The sequence below is a fragment of the Arachis ipaensis genome, chromosome B05 (genome assembly GCF_000816755.2).
Source record: "Arachis ipaensis cultivar K30076 chromosome B05, Araip1.1, whole genome shotgun sequence".
Lineage (NCBI taxonomy): Eukaryota > Viridiplantae > Streptophyta > Magnoliopsida > Fabales > Fabaceae > Arachis > Arachis ipaensis.
Window position 1 is genome coordinate 137,556,362 of NC_029789.2, and position 20,810 is coordinate 137,577,171.

The following is a 20,810-nucleotide window of genomic DNA, read 5'->3' on the forward strand; positions in this document are numbered from 1 at the left end:
AATGGTGGCAAATTTTGTTTCCATTAAAAGAGTTTCCCAATGTTTTTATTTTGCTGAGTTCACGCAAAAATTTATAAATAATATTTTAATCAAGAAAAACAAAAAGATTAACATTAACATTTCAAATAAGTACTCTCTAGTTAGGACTAAATCGAAACTAGAACTTTCAACATTGTCTTTTACCTGTAATCATAATCCAAATACTGTTCCAGCTCCAGTTCGAAGGTAGAAGTGGGAAAAAAAGTAAAACTGAAAAAGTGAGGTGGACACAGACCCACATTGCCACGTGTCAACCAATCCAATGAAGATGAGGTTTCTGTAACGTGTGGTCATCACACTCAACTCAGTTCCTTCTTACGTTTGTACATGTCCCACTTGAATCGGTGGTTTCTTTCCCTTGAGATATTTTCTCTCTTTTCATATACTCTAGCCACAAAATTACAAAAACATTGTTTTCATTTTTCACCAACAATGGATAACAATAAATAAACCTGAACGAAGCCACTCAAAATTCAACAGTTTTTCTTATTTTTTCAGTATTCACCAAACTTGTTCTAACATTTTCTTTTGTGGTTTGTTCCATGAACTTTGGATCTGCTGAATTCTAACTATGGCTACAGTTATGAAGATCCATGTTTTTCCAGAGAGTTTCAGCAACCAACACAGAACAAGGTTTCATAGGAGCAGCTCCTCAAGTTCTTCACTTGGGGTGCTTGGTTTTGGGCATAATTGTGAAGGGCTTTATGTGAAGCAACAGTGCAGGGCGTTTAGGACTGAAGATGGGGGTGATTTGAAGGACAAAAAGATTAGAAATTTGAAGAAAAATGATGAATTGAAAGACAAAAAGGTAGGTGGGTTTTGGAACTCACTCAGGTCTATTCTATTGAGGAATTTCATGATGGGTTCCAAATCAGATGATGAGTATCGCCAAGCTGTCGTCAAGGTTGAGGAAGTGCTATCATCAGTAAGTTGTTTTTTTTTTTTTTAATAAATATAGTCATCTTATTAGTTATTACTATTCAAAATTGCCCCCCTTTTTTTCTTATTTCTATCTTGTGTTGTATTCAAGATTGCCATACAAATTGGAAGGTATATTGTGACTATGATGAGCACTGGGGTCATCCTTGCAATTGGATTTCAGATGTCAGGTTGGCCCTCATACAACTTCAGTTTCCCAATTGAAAAATGTGTATGGAAATCTATTTGCTCTAAGAGATTAATTTCTAGTTACATTGTAAGCACTTAGAACTTAATTCCTTGCTCTAATATGCATTTGTTATTATATTTGTGAAGGTGGAGATAGTCAATTGGATGCACTTATATGGTATAGCTGGCTTGGAGGAATTATCATTGGGACAATGATTGGTGCTAACATGGTTTTGGAGGAACATTGTCGTGCTGGTCCACGTAATGTTGTAATAACTGGCAGGTATATACATTAACTTAAGGCCTCTTCTCCAATTATTGGTATTTGATTCCCATAATTGTTTATGTTCAATGAAGTTGTGCAGACTTATGTTAGTAGTAGTTAGAAGTTACTTTAATGATATTAAAATACAATTATCTTTTGTTTTTGTATGACATTGCTTTATTTGTTGCTTGTTCTGAATGATTTGCTGCAGCACAAGGGGGTTGGGGAAAGCCCTGGCTCGCGAATTCCTTCTTTCTGGAGACCGAGTCGTTGTTACCTCTCGCAGGTGGTATTCTCTATTAGGGGAACTGTTTGGTTTTCTTAAGAGATCAGAGTACTATATTTAATGTTTGGTTAGTTTTGATGTACTACGTTTTACTTACACCATGCTATTGCTTCGGTGCTCGCATTTGGTGAAGGCAGCCCCGAGTCTGTGCAAGAAACTGTTAAAGAGCTGGAGGAAAACCTAAAGGAAGGCATTTCCAATGTGTTTGGTTCATCTTTGACGAAACTTTCTCATGCAAAAGTGGTAGGCATTGCTTGTGATGTTTGCGAGCCGGAAGATGTGCAAAGATTGGCAAACTTTGCTGTAAATGAGCTTGGACATATTGATATTTGGGTAAGTGTTGTGGCTATTCTCGATTTCTCGCCGTTGAGAATCTTGAGTTTTATGAATAAGCACTATAGAAGAATGTTGTGTGGGACTGAATGTTGGGTTGTAAAAGCTAATAAGAACATATTGGTTTTGGGATTAAATTATAGTAATGATAATTGATAGGGAACTACAATATTGTTTGATCCATGCACTTGGACCTGCCAAGCAGGATAAGGCTAAGTTGTTGTTTGTTTGTTAGTTATTATTTTGGGATTATATTGTCTAAGCATTTATTTATACAAAAAGTATGACTATGAAAGAAAACTTGTATCCCTTACTTTATTTGAGCATGTGTCATATTTCATACTTCATATAGGCTTTACAATTTAGTATTTGGAATAGAGATGAGAATTGTGATATTTACATTCAGTAATGTGATGATGGTATGCCTTGAATGGATATTTATATATCTGAATTGGCTTTGGCTTTGCTTGCACTCTATTATCTCTTCTGTGAAATTTAAGTTTCCTCATTGATAAACATCTAAGCATTCCTTATATAATTGATAATGCAATTTCTATGTTTTTGCTTCTAATCTTTTGGATTTTGTCATTCAAACTCTTCAACAGATAAACAATGCCGGAACAAATAAAGGGTTTAGACCACTGCTTCAATTTAGTGATGAAGACATTAAGCAGGTAATTATTGATGACTAGTACCTTATTCATTTCGTTAAAATCAAATTTGGACAAGGTTAATACTCATCCATTCTTGGTATGTTTCTAATAATTATAGATTGTCTCAACAAATTTGGTCGGATCCATACTTTGCACTCGAGAAGCCATGCGTATTATGAGAAACCAAAACAGGGCAGGGCACATATTTAACATGGACGGTGCCGGTTCCGGTGGTTCCAGCACACCTCTCACAGCTGTGTGAGTAATTCTCTGGAGCAAGTAGTTTCTAGAAAACATATGTTCCTGTAAAGTCATGATCGATGGTGTTGCCAATGATGCTTACAATTTGTTGTCCCTTACAATTAATGTGCAGATATGGTTCTACAAAATGCGGTCTTAGGCAACTTCAAGGATCATTGTTGAAGGAATGTAAGCGATCCAAAGTAGGTGTTCATACGGCATCTCCAGGCATGGTTCTTACAGATTTGCTTTTAAGGTATGTCTTTTGTCACAAGGCTATTCTCGTGGAATCGTAATCTTGCTTGGATTTATTTCCGAATCCTGTGAATTTGGAAAGTTCCATCATATTTTTCTTTCGGTGGCTCTACGCATGCAGATATTTTCATGTGAATATAACTGAAATCCGTTAGATAGTTTGACATGTTTGACTCGATTTTTTAACATAATACGTGTCAACTTCATGTGAGGAGTCACCTTTTCTTTATCTTCGCCAAAGGCGATTCTGTCATTCTCCAAGAATTGAGAATTTCCTTGTATTTTGAATGAGTATTGCTTAATTGTCCAAACTTCGGCTTGTGCGCAGTGGCTCAACTGTCCAAAACAGGCAAATGTTTAACATCATCTGCGAGCTTCCGGAAACTGTTGCAAGAACGTTAGTTCCACGGATGCGTGTCATTAAGGGAACAGGCAAAGCCATCAATTACTTGACACCTCCAAGAATTTTACTTGCTTTGGTAACTGCATGGTTACGGCGAGGTCGCTGGTTCGATGATGAGGTAAGGGTGATTCTCTATTGATCTGTTGTGTTATACCAATATTATTCATTTCTTCTTGTACTACAAGTAATTTATAGAAGAATCAGATCTTGCAATACTTCCAAACATAATTAGTCCTAAAATTTCATTGAAACTACTCCCTCCGTTTCAAAATATTTTCGTTTTTTTTGGTTCTTTGAAACATTAATCTATCTAGATTCTAGATACATTAATGTTTCAATGAACCAAAAAAAGTGAAAGCAAGAGTTATTTTGAAACGAAGAGAGTATTTGCTGTTGTTAGTCAATTGAATTTTCTCTTGATAGCTAATGTATGTAAAATCTTGAAGCTCATTGAGTCGTTTAGTGTAACCCTTTTGCTTAAACTGGAATTTTGTCTAGAATAAATGGAATTTTATATAGCTAATGGAAATATATATTTTGAGCAAGGACTTACACTGCAGCCTATGCTTACATTTCAGGGTAGAGCACTGTATGCGGCTGAGGCCGATCGGCTTCGGAACTGGGCCGAAAATCGTGCACGGTTCTCATTCACCGACGCAATGGAAATGTACACGGAGAACACGTGGCTATCGGTGTTCTCGCTCTCGGTCGTTTGCGCCTTCATAATCCTTTCCAGCACGGGTAACAACATGCCTGGAACATGACGAGGTTGTTTTGGTGCTCCATTTGATAAAGTGCATATAAGCTTGTCTAGTAGAGGTGCCAAATTGGTTCCTGAAATCACCAAAAGACAACAACATAAAATGATTCTACACAATAACATAAAACAAGGTGGATCTGTCTTTTTTCCACCATGTCCACCTAAATTGTCTTCAACCATTTAGCTTAGACATTTTGTTCTACCATGTTATAAGTTGCTAAATATAAATGTCTTGTCTGAGCTTTGTGTATAGGCTGCATTATTGCATTCAAGTTGAGCATTCTCTATTGAGATGCTTATTATAGTATGTATAGCTTTCTTTTATATTGTAGACTCTAGTGAAAGGATCTTATCTTTTATCTCCAATATATTTATTTCAACATTATATATCTATTAAGGGAGCTTTACTTTGAAAGTTTTGTTGAACATAGGTCAGTCATCATATTACAAAGTTTGCTATTTTTGCTTTGTATCAATTCTGTTTATGGAAGAAAAATAAATGAGTAATATTTCCCTCAAGAGTATTGCTACTCAGGAAAAAATATTTTGTTGATTCTAATATTTAAAGTCAAAATCTCTTAGTAGGAGATTAGAGTTAAAATGGAAGGAAAGAAAATAAGAGGAAAGAAAATGAGAGGAAAGAAAATAGAAGGAAAATTAGAGTTATTTGTATGTTGTTTGGATGAAGAGAAAATAGATGGAAAGAAAATGGAGAGAAAAAAATTTTTTTTTGTTTGGATGGAAAGAAAAATGAGAAAAAAAATCATAATAATATAAAATTACATTAATATTTTATCTATATTATATATAAATTATAATTTATTAATGATAAGGGATAAATGTGTAATTTTATTTATATTTGTCATATTTCTATTCATTTTTATCTCATTTGTGGATAGAAAATAATTTAGTAGGTCTTATATTAATTTTTTTTTCTTCTATTTGCTTTTCTCATCCAAACAATAAAAAATTTACTTTTCCATCCATTTTCTCTCCTCCTATTTTTTTTCTCTTCAAATTCCCTCAATCCAAACAATCTGTTATTCTTTCTTTCTTCTTCTTTTAGGTTCAATTTATTGAATAACTAATGAAACTATTTGAAATGTTTATTTGTAAATCATTTTATTTAAATATTTGACTTCTTAATTAAAATCTTTCTGCGAAAGTTGAATCTTGTTTACATGAAGGCCTTACTAATAAAATAAAAACCAAATTTTAAAGAATTCATCTAATTGTTGTGTGTGGATGAGTGTGCATTGTGTAGCGTAGGTGTGTTGTGCTACTGAAATACTTAAAATACTTAAAATTAGGAATTATCTAATCCATCTGAACAAACAAAAAATTCATCTAATATTCACCAAATTGAAAAAAAGAAAGAGCACGCATCTTTTTTTCATGTACTCTGCACAATAAAGTACCTGCTCTGCTCAAATCATGTGTGCCCATGCATCAATAATATATACTTGCATTTTTTTGTTATGTTTTATTTTTCATCTTCTTTACACATTGTATAGTGCGTGCGTCTGTGTATGTGTGTGTGTTTTTTTTATTATCAAAGCTTGTATATTGTTGGAAATTGGAATTCAATTATTCATTGTAATTTGATTTTGAATTTCAATTTCTGTACACTTTGCATATTCTGAATTGTTGCTCTAGTTTTATGTGTCTAATTTTATAGGTCATCCATATTTGTTTGTTTAGGCCTTGAGAGTTGAGTGTTCAAGTAAGCAAATTTGAAATAAAAGCTTACGTGACTAAGAGTTTGAAGTTGGAGGATTATGAATTTTCATTCGGCTTAAATGGTGGAGAGTTGAAGGGATTATAGAGATAAATAATATAAGCTAAGGTACATTATTGGTATATATAGGTAGTTATACTTGCTGTTAGTTTTGATTTGGCCTGTGTAAAAGTATCTGCTGGAGTGTGATGCTCTTGCTTATTGTCTTTAAACTACTGAAGGTGGTCATGGAAATGGTAGTTAGATATATGACCTATAATTATGGATTTTTTTTATTTTAATTTTCAAAGGATACTTCTTCTTTCTTTCTTTTTCTTTTTTCTTTATTTAATTTTTTTTTTTAATCAAAGATAGGAGACTCAAACCCGCAACCTCTTAATTGAGTATGGAGAGACTATGCCATTTGTGCTATAACTCATTAGCAGATACTTCTTCTTTTAAGTGGTCACAGTGGCAGACTAATCAAAATTCAAAATAGAAAGAAGGATAAGTATGTTAAATTGGTGAGAAAGCCTCCTCATTTTAAATTAAGATACTGTCTTACATACATCATAATTCTTTTCCTTCCTATTTACATGACTAAATGAGCAAAGACAATGTCTTTCCAATAAGTCATGAGTGCATAAGCAATTTGTTAAACATTTTATTATTTTATATTGCATAATTAAAGTTTTATATGAAAGCTTCAAGATGATTTTGCTGTTTTTTTTTTCCTATACTATTTTTGCTAATACAAGTCTATTTGTAATCAAGTTGGTTCAATAACTCACTCAAAACACTTACTAACAAAAAACTAAACACATGACTACACTTTCTCCTATTCTCGCTCTCTCTCCCAACCAAACTCACACTAAAACTATCCTTCCTTCTTTCTTCTTTTTGTTGAAAACTTCTTATTGTTTTTATTAATAATTTCACATAAAATTACATGTCTCGTATATAAAGTAATAGGTAAAGCATATATACGTTAACAAGAGTAAGGACTGTAATTTTTGTCGGCAGAAAAGAAAAAATATGAATAATTATTCCGTAATTTAAAAAAAATTCTAATCCTAAATGCGTAGCTCGACTCTAAGTTTATTAACTACACCTAATCACCTATATCAACTTGCATAAACATATATATGTTAACTAGGCCTTAATTAAAGTAATCTCACAAATTACGAACTCTGAGAAAACTTTATAAGCCTATCTAAGTATCTATCTATCTATATTAGTGATTTGCACTTACAAATAATATGATTAATCATAAATATTTTGTCAGCATCAAAATAATGAAATATGCCATTTGGCTCATGTTGTGTGCCCTGTGGGGCTAAGTGGTTAATTAAGTGGAAAGAGACAACATATTTGAGTGGCACCCACTTTGTTATTTTGTAAGAGTAATGTGAAACTTTATATGTATGAAGTTCATTCTTGATTGTGATTTATGATATACTCATCAACATCAACCTCTCGTAATAATAATGAGATAACAGTGTATGAATTGTTTTCATTAATCCATGTCATCTAGGAATACTAGTGCCTTATTAAAGAGTTTGTTGGACACGTGTGTTATAGTTGTTCTCAACCTTTCAATTATTTTTCTTAGATCTTTTTAGCATTCTGTCTCCCAAATTATCAATAGCATAATTTTATTAAAATAATATAATAACTAATCATGCCATATATCATTGGAAGTCTTCATCCCTTCTAAAAGATCAAACTCAAGTAGTTACTGATGAACAAAATTCTTATATATAACAATATGATTGAATTTTTTATTGAACGACATTATATTTTAACTAACTAAACGTTAGGCTTTTTTATTTAAATAAAATAAAAGAAAATCAATATTTTTTAAATTCTCTTAAACCAAATTTTAAAACGTGAATTTTTTGTTTCTGTTAATATATAAATCGTCTCAATGTGTTATGCTTTTGATAATATATAAATTACCACATTTTAAGACACAATTTATACATTGAACTCATTTTAAAAATGCATATAAATTGTCCCAGAGTTTTGAGCTTTTCAAATTCAATATAACTCATTCCAGAGTAGCATGATTTATAGTATTTTTAAACTAAAGTACTATGGGGTAACATAATTTATATACAAAAAGATAACTTACAATACTCTAGTATGATTTACGTATAAAATTATAAAAAATGTTAATAAACAAATAAAAAGCATGTTATGTATATATATATATATATATATAAAATCAGCCACCACTGAGTGTGTGTTGGATTGACTTTTGTAAACGAAAATTTGTATAAAATTAATTTTGCAAAATTTATTTTGTTTAAAAGTGATCTGGTAGCGGTTGCTGCGACGGATTAGGGAGGGACTACCAAAAGCTTCTCATTTTGCAGCAGTTTTGCTTTAACCGCCACAAAATGTCGATTTGTAAAAATAATATACTCTTTTTGCAACGGTTTTTTTCCAACCGCTGCAATATATTTTTTTTATCAAATTTGTTTACTTAAACGTTGCCTTGTAAAATCAACTTAACTTCTCACTATTTTTTTTTTTGAAAAAAATGTTTCAACCACTGTAACTTAATGCATTACATACATTTTTGGATTTGTGTTAAGTAAAAAAAAAAATTAATGAATTAAAAAAACATATAGTGATTAATTAATGTGCACAAATTTACGAATTACGTTTTCTCGTGTACTATTAGCGCCTGTTAAACTTGCAATCAAGCATAAACATTAAAGAGAAAATCAAGTTAACATCTAAATTTTTAAAGTCAAAACAAAGTTTAATAGAGTATAAAAATTAGAATTCCCAAAGTAGACAACCAAGTATTGAGTCAAAATTTCTTTTCAACATCGTATTGACCTGGCCAGAAATACTCTATCACAAATCTACAGCTTTCACGTGATAATAGATCTGATAAGTTATCTCCAAGCTATAGCTTTTTGTTTAGATTGAAGCTCCTTTTTACAGCATGTACATCATGTTCTCTTTATTGGGCGTATAAGGTTTCATTTTCTTCTTCCGCAGCCTTATTGAGCTCAAACTGCCTGGAGATATCAATTCCACCGAAGGAGATATCATCTAAATTATCTTCGGAATCAGTCTCTGCCTCATCTAGAGTGTCATTAGCTATTTTACCTGAATATTCAGCTGACACTGAAAATATCAACATGCATACAACAATCTAAGTCTACTCACATGAAAGTGATAATTCCCAGGTCATTAGCTAGTAATTAGAAAAAAAATGTGCATTAACATGGCTAAGGAACCTTGAAACTAAACAAAAAATAAGATAAACAACTACCATCTCCTTTGTCAATAGTTTGGACAGATTTCTTGGAAAGAAGTTCTGTAATGTGCAATTCTATATACTTTATTTCCTCTTTTGAAGCAATATCCAACTCAACAACATGCGTGTTTCTATGGCGCATCTGCACCACAATAAAATGTATAGTTCATGGTCTTTTTTGTAAATCATGAATGTTTCTCTATGATGCACTTTCTATGCTAGATATTTATTTTTAACCTTTAATTCATCAAGTATGTCTTCAGAGATTCTACCAGTTGCACATGTCACAAAAATATACCCGAATTTCTCCTCGTACATTGATCTACATTCATCAAGTTCCTGCAAATTTGAACACTAAATTAATATATATTATTGCATCAAATTTGTTAGCATATATCAACTTAAAATTTATGCTATTCAAAATATAATTTAACACAAGTTTAAGATTATGGCTAACGAATAAACCTGCATAGTAACTTCGCTCGCCGTTTTCAAGTATTCGTTAGAACAAGATCATCCTGATATAGCCTCCAACCAACATTTAATATTCAATTTACGAAACCATATGTCTCTAGCAACAGTAATTGCATGTTCTAATGAAGAAAATGGAGAGGCTGTAGCCATTTCGTTAGCAAATGTTGTGCTTGCACATCATGATGAGAAGTTCTCCGTTTTATTTATCCTGTTACACCACCATTTTATGTTTACTATATTGGTCAGTCGTAACAATATAGAAATTGATATTAATATACTCACTATCATTATTTTTTCACTGGAAATTAAGACCAACAATAATAAAATCAACATAAATACTAAATTGTAAACTATCTTTTGCTAGCAACAAAAGGTGGAAAGAAACGGTAAACTACTTTTATTTGAAATACGAAAATATAGATAGTAGTGTAACCAACAAACTACGTACATCATAATGATCTATTAAACTTATTAATCACACACAGATCTTCTATAAATGACGTTCACGTTTTCCATATTTTCACTGTGCCACATCATCAAAATTCTCATTAACTTTGTCTGTTGGGTCTTCTGCATCATCATCTCTTGTCAACTGTAAATCACCGATATCACCTGCTGCTGACATCTTCAACACTGGCTGTTGAGAAAAAGTCACTTCAACTTCTTCATAATCTCCTCCCATGTCATACGATTCTCGTGGTTTTATATGAACCACTACACTCTAGTCTTTATCTACTTTGTCATGCACATAGTATACGAGATGAGCTTCTGATACCAATATGTACGGTTCATCGTCTTCGTGGTCACCGGTGTGTATCTGACGAGTGAAATTAATGCTGGTAAGGTCTAGATGGTCTTGTTTGATGCGTCTGCTCGTGGTTGTATCAGCCCAAATACATTTGAACAAAACCACTGTGAAATGACAGCTGTAATTCAATTCAATAATGTCCACAATTTTTCTATAAATGGAACACTATCAACAGCCACTCTATTGTCACACATGCTTGCATAACTTCTTGTATTAGATGATACATAAACTCCACTATTTTGGATTTTTAGCCCGTCTTCCTTTGCGATAGTTCTAAACTTGTACCCATTGACGTTGTACGCCCCAAAACGTCTTGCCTGAAGTATGAGACCGCATGCTAGCAACTTCATTTCTTTCGAATGATGCGTACTATCCATTGGAACCTAGCACCATAACATCCATCGTTTATATAAAAATAGAGGTTCATAAAGTTCAAATTGTAAAAAGAAGACATTGGTCAAGTTAAATCTATAGGAACCTCATGCTTGAACCAACCGAAAATTCTGCATGCACAACACTGTCTATCTTAGATTGTGACCTTGTTTGAGTCCGTAATCTTCGTTTTGTTTCTACCCTAAATTGACTTTATGACACAACAGGAAATTAGTCCTACTACTCAATGGGTGAAAAAAGTTATGCTCGTGTTTAGGAAATACATGTGCATACTTACTCAAGAAACGGAACGACGGCCTCGCAATTGACAAGCATATGACAATGAGCCTGATGTTTTTCTATTGGAGAGAGTCCAAAATGTGAAATAACCCTCGAAGCCTTTCCAATATTTGGAAACATAGTTTCCCCTAAATGTTGGGTGACATTAACATGTTGATCATCAACTCGCCTTGGTCAATTGATTCTACTCTCAATATTATCCAAATATCTAGAATAGAAAGTCAAAATTTCCTCAGATAAATAGTCATCCGCAATTGAGCCTTCTGTTTGTGCCCTATTATGCACGTATTGCTTCAATCGACCTAGATACCTTTTATAAAAATAGGACATAACACTCAGTATATACGCAAGTAAATGAATTGAATGTATTAAAGGAGTTTATTAGCGAGCTAACCTTTCTATTGGATACATCCACCGATAATGTACCAAGCCACCAAGTTTTATTTCATCAACGAGATGCACCGTAAGGTGAACCATGACAATGAAGAAGGATGGGAGAAAAATCATTTCCATCTGACACAGAGTTTCTACAACATGATTTTGAAGGTCACCAAGCTGCATAGGGTTTACAGCTTTCCCATAGAGTTTTCAAAAAAATGATGACAAATTTGCAATCACAGTCGACACCGGAACCGGCAATGCATTCTTCACCAAAATAGGAAGTAATTGTTCCATTATAATGTGGCAGTCGTGACTTTTCAACCCAGACAACTTGCGCTGTCGCAAGTCAACACAACAAGCCGTATTACTAGAGTAACCATCTGGAAAGACCACGTTCTGTAGAGTCTTCAAGAACACATTCTTTTGTGGATTCGACATTGTGAATATTGCTGAAGAATATTTACCACCTTCACCCGGCCACAATTCACGCCTTATGCCCATGCTTTGTAAATCTTTATGCGCTTTAAGATTGTCCTTTGATTTGGCACTATCGTTTAGGATAGTGAAGACCCCATTGTCACAAATATTTTTCTCTATATGCATCACATCAAGGTTATGATGCAACATACGATCCTCCTAGTACAGAAGGTCAAAGAACACACTCCTCTTTTTCCAGGGCGAGTCTTCTTGATCTACATCTTGACCACTGCGTCTTTTTTTTTTTTTGCTGTCACAGTTGACTGCTGCCCAAATGAAACCGATACATTAGATTGTTGCCTCAAGACATCCGTTCCAGATAACTTTCTCGGTGGATCTCTGCTTTCGACTTGCCCGTCAAATCTATTCCGGTCTAGTCTATACTTATGGCCCTGAGTCAAAAAGCGGCGATGACCCATGTAACACCATTTTTAACTGAATGTCTGCCACTGAACCTTAGCGTCCACGTTACATGTAGGACACGCTAACCCACTATGTGTATTCCACCCAGATAATTTTTCAACCCCGGAAAGTTGCTGATAGTCCACATTAGTGCCGCGCACATGTTGAAAGTGTTTCTCTTGTTAGCATCATAAGTTTCAACACCATCCCACAGTTGCTTCAACTCATCAACCAAGGGCTCCAAATAGATATCTATGTCCTTACCAGGCCTCTTGGGACCAAGAATAATCATAGATAGAATAAAAGAAGTCTGTTTCATATAAAGCCATGGAGAAAGATAGAATAAAAGAAGTCTGAATAATTTAACATTAATTTAATATTTCACAAACAACAATCACAATCCAAAATAAATTCAAAATGGTCAGTGACATTAAATATCTATTAAAAATTAATCATTGTCACTCATTACATAGAACAACAATAATCGAAAAAAAAACTATACAAAACAAAATTACCTTGTTTAACTTAAAATAGATTATATTACTTATTATTTTTTTTTTAAATCATAAAAAAATATAATAATGTTAAGTCCATATTTTGAATACAACATAAGTAGTCCAAAAAACCAAAATAGTCATACGGGAAAAAAATTAAGTAGAAACAATTTTTGTAATGAGATTCGTAATTTTCAAATATTAATAGATGCATAGGCAAGAATGAATAAGTATTTACAACTGATAAGGTGATACCTGGATGAGTGGTAAATGTGAAAAAAAAAATAGAAAATTATAAACACTGATAGACATTCATATAAGAGAAGAAGAAGACTACCTAGTATGACCATGTTTGTGATTATACGAGAGAGTGCAAGTAATTATATAGACTTTCAAGCCAAAAAATATAACTAACTAGATATCTTTTTTGAAATTCAAATGAAAAAAACGTGTTATAAATTTCGGATAAATTTAATCTTATTTTTTAAATATAAGATCATGTAACTTTCAGAATTAATTTTTAAGAAGGAATTAATAATTAATGTGAGAAAACGGGCTGGTAAAAACAAATAATTTCCTAATCAGCGAATAATTTGATAGAGAATAATATGAAACGAATTAAAAAAGTTATCAAGATTTTAGGGGTTAGTTTCACCCACCTCCGCTTCCTTCCCCTAAAATGCGAAAATCGTAACCCAACTTAAACCTAAGCTAACAAACCCTGCTAAGCGGCTAAACCTACCATAAGAGCTGCAACCCTCTTCGTGTTCCAAAGCGTCGCCACAATCGCCGCCTGACCACCAGCATTTACCGCCACCACCCGTCTAAAGTGTCATCAGCCATTGTTTCATCTCCCCTTCTTCGTCGCTTGGTCTTCCTAGATTTGTTGGCGTCGCACCCTTGGTCATCGTCGGCAATGCAGTCTCCGTTGGTATCACTCCAAGGTCACTCATCCAACAACAAAAGTAAGTCTATGAAACCTCTCCTTCACCGGAGATATGCATTTCTTTCCGTAGCTTCCTCCTTCAATGTTGCTTCTTTGTGATAGTTATGATTATTTATCTGACCGAACAACAAGCTTATGTTGACCAAGGTTTTTTTTTTCCTTTTTATGATTAACACAATCTATTCTTTCCATCTAATAACATGATTTCCCAGAATTGCTTATTGCATTAGATTTCTACTTATGCATCTCCTCACTACTTGATTTCGGAATATTGGAATTTGGGCACTACTTGTTATAGTCAATAAATTTTTCTTTTAATTTTTTTGCGATTTGGTTTTCCTTTCTACCAATGCATTTACTAGCCTTTTCTTATTTCAGTGTGCTTAGTCAATCTTATTTTGAATAACCCCTAATTTTTTTTCAACAGGGGAAAAATAAAGAACTAACTTTGAATCTACATTCTCAGAAGCTATATTTTTGTTTTCATATGTTAATAAATATAAAAGGTGTATGAGAAGATGATACCTACCACTTCGTACTCCTTTAATTCCTAAAGGATCTATATACACGTTCTTTCAAATACACTTAATAATGAGTGAACTATTTTGTCTATGTATTATTGATATTTTTATATATATGGACATGGTCCTCCAAGGAAGTGCTCTGTTGAATAATTCATTGGTCCCTATCCTTCCTTAGGCACGGGTCTTTCTTTATCTTTGTTTATCCACAACTCCTTTGTGATAGAATTGAGACTTTTCTTGTCTTTGTTGCTGATATGCTCCATGTATTCCTATTCTTTAATTATACCAATGCATGGTCCATGTTTGATTAATTACTAGTGACTAAACTCAACATTAATTAGTAAACCAAATTTATTGTAAATATTAGTAAAAAATGTAGCTTCAATTTCTTTTATTTTTTCAAAATTATAGATATCGCAGAGAACAACATTTTTATTAAGTTGATGAATTTTAAGAGTCTCAAATAAAATTATTGATTTCCAATCCTTATAGCTACTAGTTCCCCAGGTAAAATTACAAATTTTATCTCGTATTCTTTTATAACAAAGTTAACATTAATATTTGTCTAATTTCATTTCAATTTTATAGTATAGGCAGATAAATTAATTTGAATTTATTTTACGTCTTTGAAATTGAATGGGGTTTACATATTTAAAGCCTCTATCAGAAAGCTAAACGTGTTCAATTGCAGATATCCCAGTTCGCATAAAAGGCTGAAAGAGATAGGGTTTATCCAATCAAAACCTTTGAAGGATTAGGTGAAAACTATTTATTATTTTTCTTTTCCCATCTAGATTCTAAAAATTTTGGAGCTCTTCACTACACTATTAGTGTTACGAAACAAATAAAAAGATGCTTCAAACACACAGTTTCAATTGTTTGTGATGTAACTTCAAGAACCGCACAATTCTCAATGTTTCTCTACCTCTCCCCTTTTTTCATGTTCTATTTTTTGTATTTCATTACTTGAACAAATCTTAGAACAAATAAATATCTTTTGAAAAAGAAAATACAATCAGATAATGGTACCCAAGCATACATTACTTAGTTAACAAAAAAACTTAACTTATACTTTGTATTTTTTAAAAAAGTATGTTTATAACAACAGTCTGTCGGTAAAGGTTTGAGTGTTGTGTACTCTTGAGTTCTATCATTGTCGTTCTCTTACTAACTAGCTAATGACCTTATGCTGTGTAAAGGATTAATCAAATGCCTAGAAAACCCGGTACACCGTTAGTAGTGCAGCCGGAACTATTGCTGCCCCTGATAATCAAACCCAAGCCACCTTGGTGAGTTAAGCAATGCTGGCATGATAATGATAAAGTTGATTTGCATTTTAGGATAGATTTTTAGTCAATTTCATTTGTGGGTATATAGTAAAAGGTTGGTTGATTTACTAACTAATTTGTTTATAACACAAGGATGGAACGACAGATACGGGAGCTAATACTTCAAGTGCACAGCGACGTGCTAAAGCGCCTCCACTTCCGTATTCCCGCAACAGTACTTGACAATATCGTGTTAATGTTGTACTATTTCGACCACCACACAATAAAAGACAGTTGGCTCCATCGAGTGACATGGGTGACACTCGAGCTCCTGCAACACGCACAGAGCATTGGGATCGCGATGAAGTTGCAGATGTCTCTTCAGAAGATGAAGATTATGACCCAGAGAAGGATAAAGTCGAGTCGTTCGATGACCATGTCGACGACTTGTTTGCCGCACATGAAGTTGAACATCAAGGCAACGCCATCAGGTAAAAAATGGACACCGATTATTGGGAAGTTGATGTCATCGGTATTATTTTTTGCTCGTATTTTAAAAATCGTATTTAAAGTTTTCCTTGAATTATAATTCTCTCTGTAACTCTAATGTCATACACTTTTTTCCTCCATTAGAAAATGGCGTGACAAAAAAGATGGATCTGACGGTTAAGGAGGCATTAGCACTTCCTCCTGAAAGGAAGATCTACTCCAACATAACAAAGAGTTGCAACAAGTTGGTCAGGCAGCTGGCCTATTAAGCGGGTTCTTTTGGAGTTTGGAAGATGATTTCAATAGTTACGAATTTGTGAAGAAAGTTGGAAGATAATGAACAAGGCCATCAAAGAGCACGTGTTTGACCAGTTTAAGGTAATTTTACAGTTTTTTTAAATAGTAAGGCTTTTATCATATCATAATATATCCCTTTCTCACCCCATCATTCAAATACATGCTTAATTGCTTATAAGTTTTGACTTCTTTTTTGTTTTCATTTGTTGGAATTATACGTAGTTGCCCCAAATCTCCATGCACAATGAAAGCAAAAAATTAAATTAACATTTGCTTAAATGTGAAAAGAAAATTAAAAAAATTCTAAACCGACGTGATTGGTTGATGATTTTGTGATTCGGGCCACACTATAATATAGAAAATCTTTATCATGCATCTTATTATGTTATCTGTTGTACAAGCATTAATTTCCTCACATTAAATAGTAAATTTGAATAAGCTTGACTATTACTGGATATAAGGCTTCCAGATTAGACAATATGGTGATAATATATTGAATATATGTTACATTATTATGATGAGTTTCATTACCAGTATCCTTTTTTCATTTGGAAATCAATTGAATTTGATATTTATTTTTTTGGGAGTGATCATTTGATTAGATTAATTAACAACCTATTGCAGGACATATTTGTTGCATTAAACCAGCCATATATAAGCTAGAACCTACCAAAAAATGTTTAAAATATAATACACCTTTGTAAGTAATTTATATATAATTGAAATAACCATATATCAAATTGTATGGAGAAATGCAGTTACTTAGAATCTATAAGCTAAAAAATTCAGGATGACTAGGTATATATAAGATTGAAATACATAGAAGAAAAGGATAGCAAATACTTTATACTTACAGTATACCATTCTTAAGAATTATTAAAGCTATTTTTTAAATTTACAAATTAAAGGGATCATGAAGAAGAGAAGTTTAGAGATGGTGAAAAGTTTCTAAGGGATTGCATCATCCACGCAAAAAAGATTCCAGAAAAATATAGAAATCAATAAGAATTAGATCAATGCGATCCTTTTGGAATTCTCCACCAAGTGTAACATTATCCACATTAATTGATTTTGCTTACTTATGATGTGAAATGTTTGTAGTGAGTCTTTCACTATGAGGATGATGGAGGAGGAAGAATAAAGCAGAGAATCATACAAAGAATAGGAAGAAACTGGAAGAACACAAGAAATAATTTGTTTCATAAGTTTTATGATAGCAAAAGGATTTTTGAGCAAAATGCCAACCATAAACCATCAGGAATAGATGGAAATCACTAGAAGTGGTTTCTTGAATATTGATTGAAGGATTCGACAAAAGTACAAATATTCAATTGATTTTTCATTCTATTCATGTTCAAACCCTCTGAATTATTGCTAAATATCCTGTATTTGTTGTGATAGTAGAAAAACTTCTACCCAAAATACCTTTACCTTATGCTTTTTTTCCGAAATCGTACATGGCTATTTCCTAGACTTCTAACGTATTAATTTATCCCGTTCACATTTATGTTCTTGGTTTTTTGTTTGTATACTAAGAGAAGTGCAGAAAAAATGCTATAAACCGTTCAAAGCAATGTTACACACATACCGGAGGTTCTAAAACATTGGCTAGAAAAAAATACGAAAAAGTAATCAATTTAAATTCAGTTTCATATTTTTGCTTAGTTTTTTGTAATATAGAGTTTTTTTTTTTAACTATGATTATGTCTACATGAATGTTATAGGAGCAACGATAAGGAAGACCTATTGGTAGAGGAGAGATATGGACTATGTCTCATAAAAAAAAGGATGGCACGTATATAAATGAAGATGCGCGTGTTGTTGGTGTAAGTCATGTTCTTTAAATTTTCATTTTTCTTTTTGATTTACAACTGTAGATTTAAAATTAGTGTAACTCCGAATCTCGCATGTCTGCAGGAAGCAATTGAGCATATTGAGGGCCAAGACGCATCCAACAAAGAGCTTTCACAGAATGATTCCCTCGCACAAGTTCTTGGAAAGGAGCACCCAGGACGAGTTTGTGGACTGGGTTTCGGACCATGTCCCACTCAGTGTTTTCGTAATATTCCACAGCAGTCAGACTCCGGTGTGCAAATTGAGGAGTATCAGAAGGAGATTGCAGAACTTAAGGCAGAGGCAGCAGAGGAAAAAGCAAAGAGACAGACAATGGAAATTTTGTTAAGACACCTAATCCAGCAACAAGGAGATGATTTGCCACCTGACGTAGCTGCGGATCTGGAAGTTTTGGGAAGTGCACCGACCTTATCTCGTGCAAGATGATATTCTAGCACTAATGATCTGAATGAAAAATCGTGGAATCAAGTCAACAGAAATAGAAACACTTGAATCTGAACAATTTTTAATTGTTCACTGTCTAATGACTTTTGAGTTATTTATTTCTAGTTTACAGACATTGATGCACTGAAGACAAATTTCTCTTATAATGATTGACTTTTGGGTATATATTTTTGTTCTATTGTGTTTTTTAGTTTGATTAGTTGTTGGTTGTTTTAATAAATTAAAGCAACTTACGTAGTGGAAGAACGTAAAAGGAATTAAAATAATGATTATATATAAAAATTCGAATTTAAACAACAAAAAAAACTATAATATGACATTTGGCCGCGGTTACAAATCCGCTGCTATATTAGAAACATAGCTTTTTGACAGATGGCATTTTGCAGCAGTTAACAATCGCTGCCATCTACAAGTAGACTAGCTTATGGTTTAGTAGCGGTTAGAACCGCCGCAAAAACATATCCCAGCAAAATATCATCTAGCAGCGGTTATTCCAGCGGTTACTATTAACCGCTGCTAAAAGTTTAGCCATACGCTATCTTCCAGCGAATTGACAACCGCTGCTATTCGGCGCCATAACCGCTGCTAAATGTTATTTGGATTACATTATTCAAAATTACTTTTTAGATAAAAATTACAGAAAAAGACATTAATTTAAATAATTATTTTATCTTATCTTATAATTTTATTTCAGAGGAGCATTAAAGAAAAAGTATTATATTGATTCAAAAAAATAGTCAAACAAAAAAAATAAAACTAATTTTTAATATTTACGTGATATTTTTTAATAAAAAAATTATATTGATTCAAAAGCAAGAAAAATAGTTAGCCCGTATATATTACACAAACACATTTTTATAATAAGTGTCTTATATTAGAAGAAAATGTATTTTAATATATTTTTTTGGTGTTAAAAAGAATTAATAACAAATATTTGACACATTCAAGAATAAATTCTACATGTCTAATTATTTGTATAAATATTATTTGATCTAACTAAAATAAAATACAACTTGAAATGGCCAAAAAAATATTATTTTAAACATCATTAGTTCTAAATGAATAATTTTTTTTTTCAACCAAATCCCCAATAAGTATTCATTTTTCAACCTTTAAACATTAGTACTTTTTGATAAATAAGTCTTTCTTCTATTAATAGTATAGTGTCCTTTGTCTAGTTATAATTTATGTGATGTTTTTTAAGACTTTATGTATGTGTTATTTTTGCAAAATTTACGATGTTATTTTAAAAATTTGTGTTTTTTTACAATTTTTTAATGAATTAGCTTAAAATTTAATAAAAATTAGGTGACCAAAAAGAAATTTTTTAAAACTTTGTATAAGACTTAATTAAAAAAATATAGTATTTTTCTTTATTAAATTAAAAAAATTATACTTATCTAATTTAAGTTTATCTTACATTATTTTCTGTTTTTTTTTTTTTTACAAATTTTGTATAAAATAAATTAAGCTTAAAATTTAACCCAAAAAAAAACTATAAATACTATAAACCATACTAAGGTATTTGAGTTATTCTTTTGTACATAAATTGTGTTAGGATATTGTGAGTTATCCTTTTGCATGTAAATCGTGCTATCCTCCAGTGTTTTAGGTTAAAAACACTATAAACCATGCTACTTTGGACGAGTTATATTCAATTTGGAAAGCTTAAAGTCTTGAGACGATTTATATGTATTTTTAGAATGAGTTTAATGAATAAATCGTCTCAAGATGTGGTGATTTACATATTATCAAAAGCACAAAGTCTTAGAACGATTTATATATTAATAGAGATAGAGGATTCACGTTTTAAAATTTGGTTTAGGAAAATCTGATAATATTGATTAATTTTTCTTTGTTTTATTCAAATAAAAAAGCCTAAATGTTATAATATAATTAATTAATATGTAGGAGAAAGGAATAATACTTGAAAAATAATAATAAA

General features: G+C 32.3%; 2 protein-coding genes across 8 annotated transcripts; both read left to right on the forward strand.

Moving 5' to 3' along the window:
• On the forward strand, positions 393-4,754 carry LOC107644375 (probable chlorophyll(ide) b reductase NYC1, chloroplastic). Its single transcript, XM_016348214.2, has 10 exons — positions 393-964; positions 1,070-1,148; positions 1,294-1,429; positions 1,623-1,697; positions 1,835-2,030; positions 2,636-2,704; positions 2,802-2,941; positions 3,057-3,179; positions 3,507-3,699; positions 4,160-4,754. The coding sequence occupies exons 1-10, from the start codon at positions 611-613 to the stop codon at positions 4,343-4,345; spliced, it is 1,551 nt and encodes a 516-aa protein (XP_016203700.1). The 5' UTR covers positions 393-610; the 3' UTR covers positions 4,346-4,754.
• LOC107644376 lies at positions 13,677-19,028 on the forward strand. Of its 7 annotated transcripts, none has more exons than XR_002347425.1 (8): positions 13,678-14,008; positions 15,205-15,271; positions 15,713-15,802; positions 15,935-16,272; positions 16,415-16,648; positions 17,669-18,195; positions 18,292-18,393; positions 18,485-19,028. XR_002347425.1 is itself a non-coding variant. In XM_021102954.1 (3 exons), the coding sequence occupies exons 2-3, from the start codon at positions 18,337-18,339 to the stop codon at positions 18,845-18,847; spliced, it is 420 nt and encodes a 139-aa protein (XP_020958613.1). In that variant the 5' UTR covers positions 16,658-18,195; positions 18,292-18,336; the 3' UTR covers positions 18,848-19,028. The 7 variants fall into 7 exon arrangements, 1 of the variants encoding a protein (XP_020958613.1); XR_002347427.1 differs by having other exon boundaries at positions 13,679-14,008; positions 18,104-18,195; XR_002347429.1 differs by having other exon boundaries at positions 13,679-14,008; positions 18,114-18,195.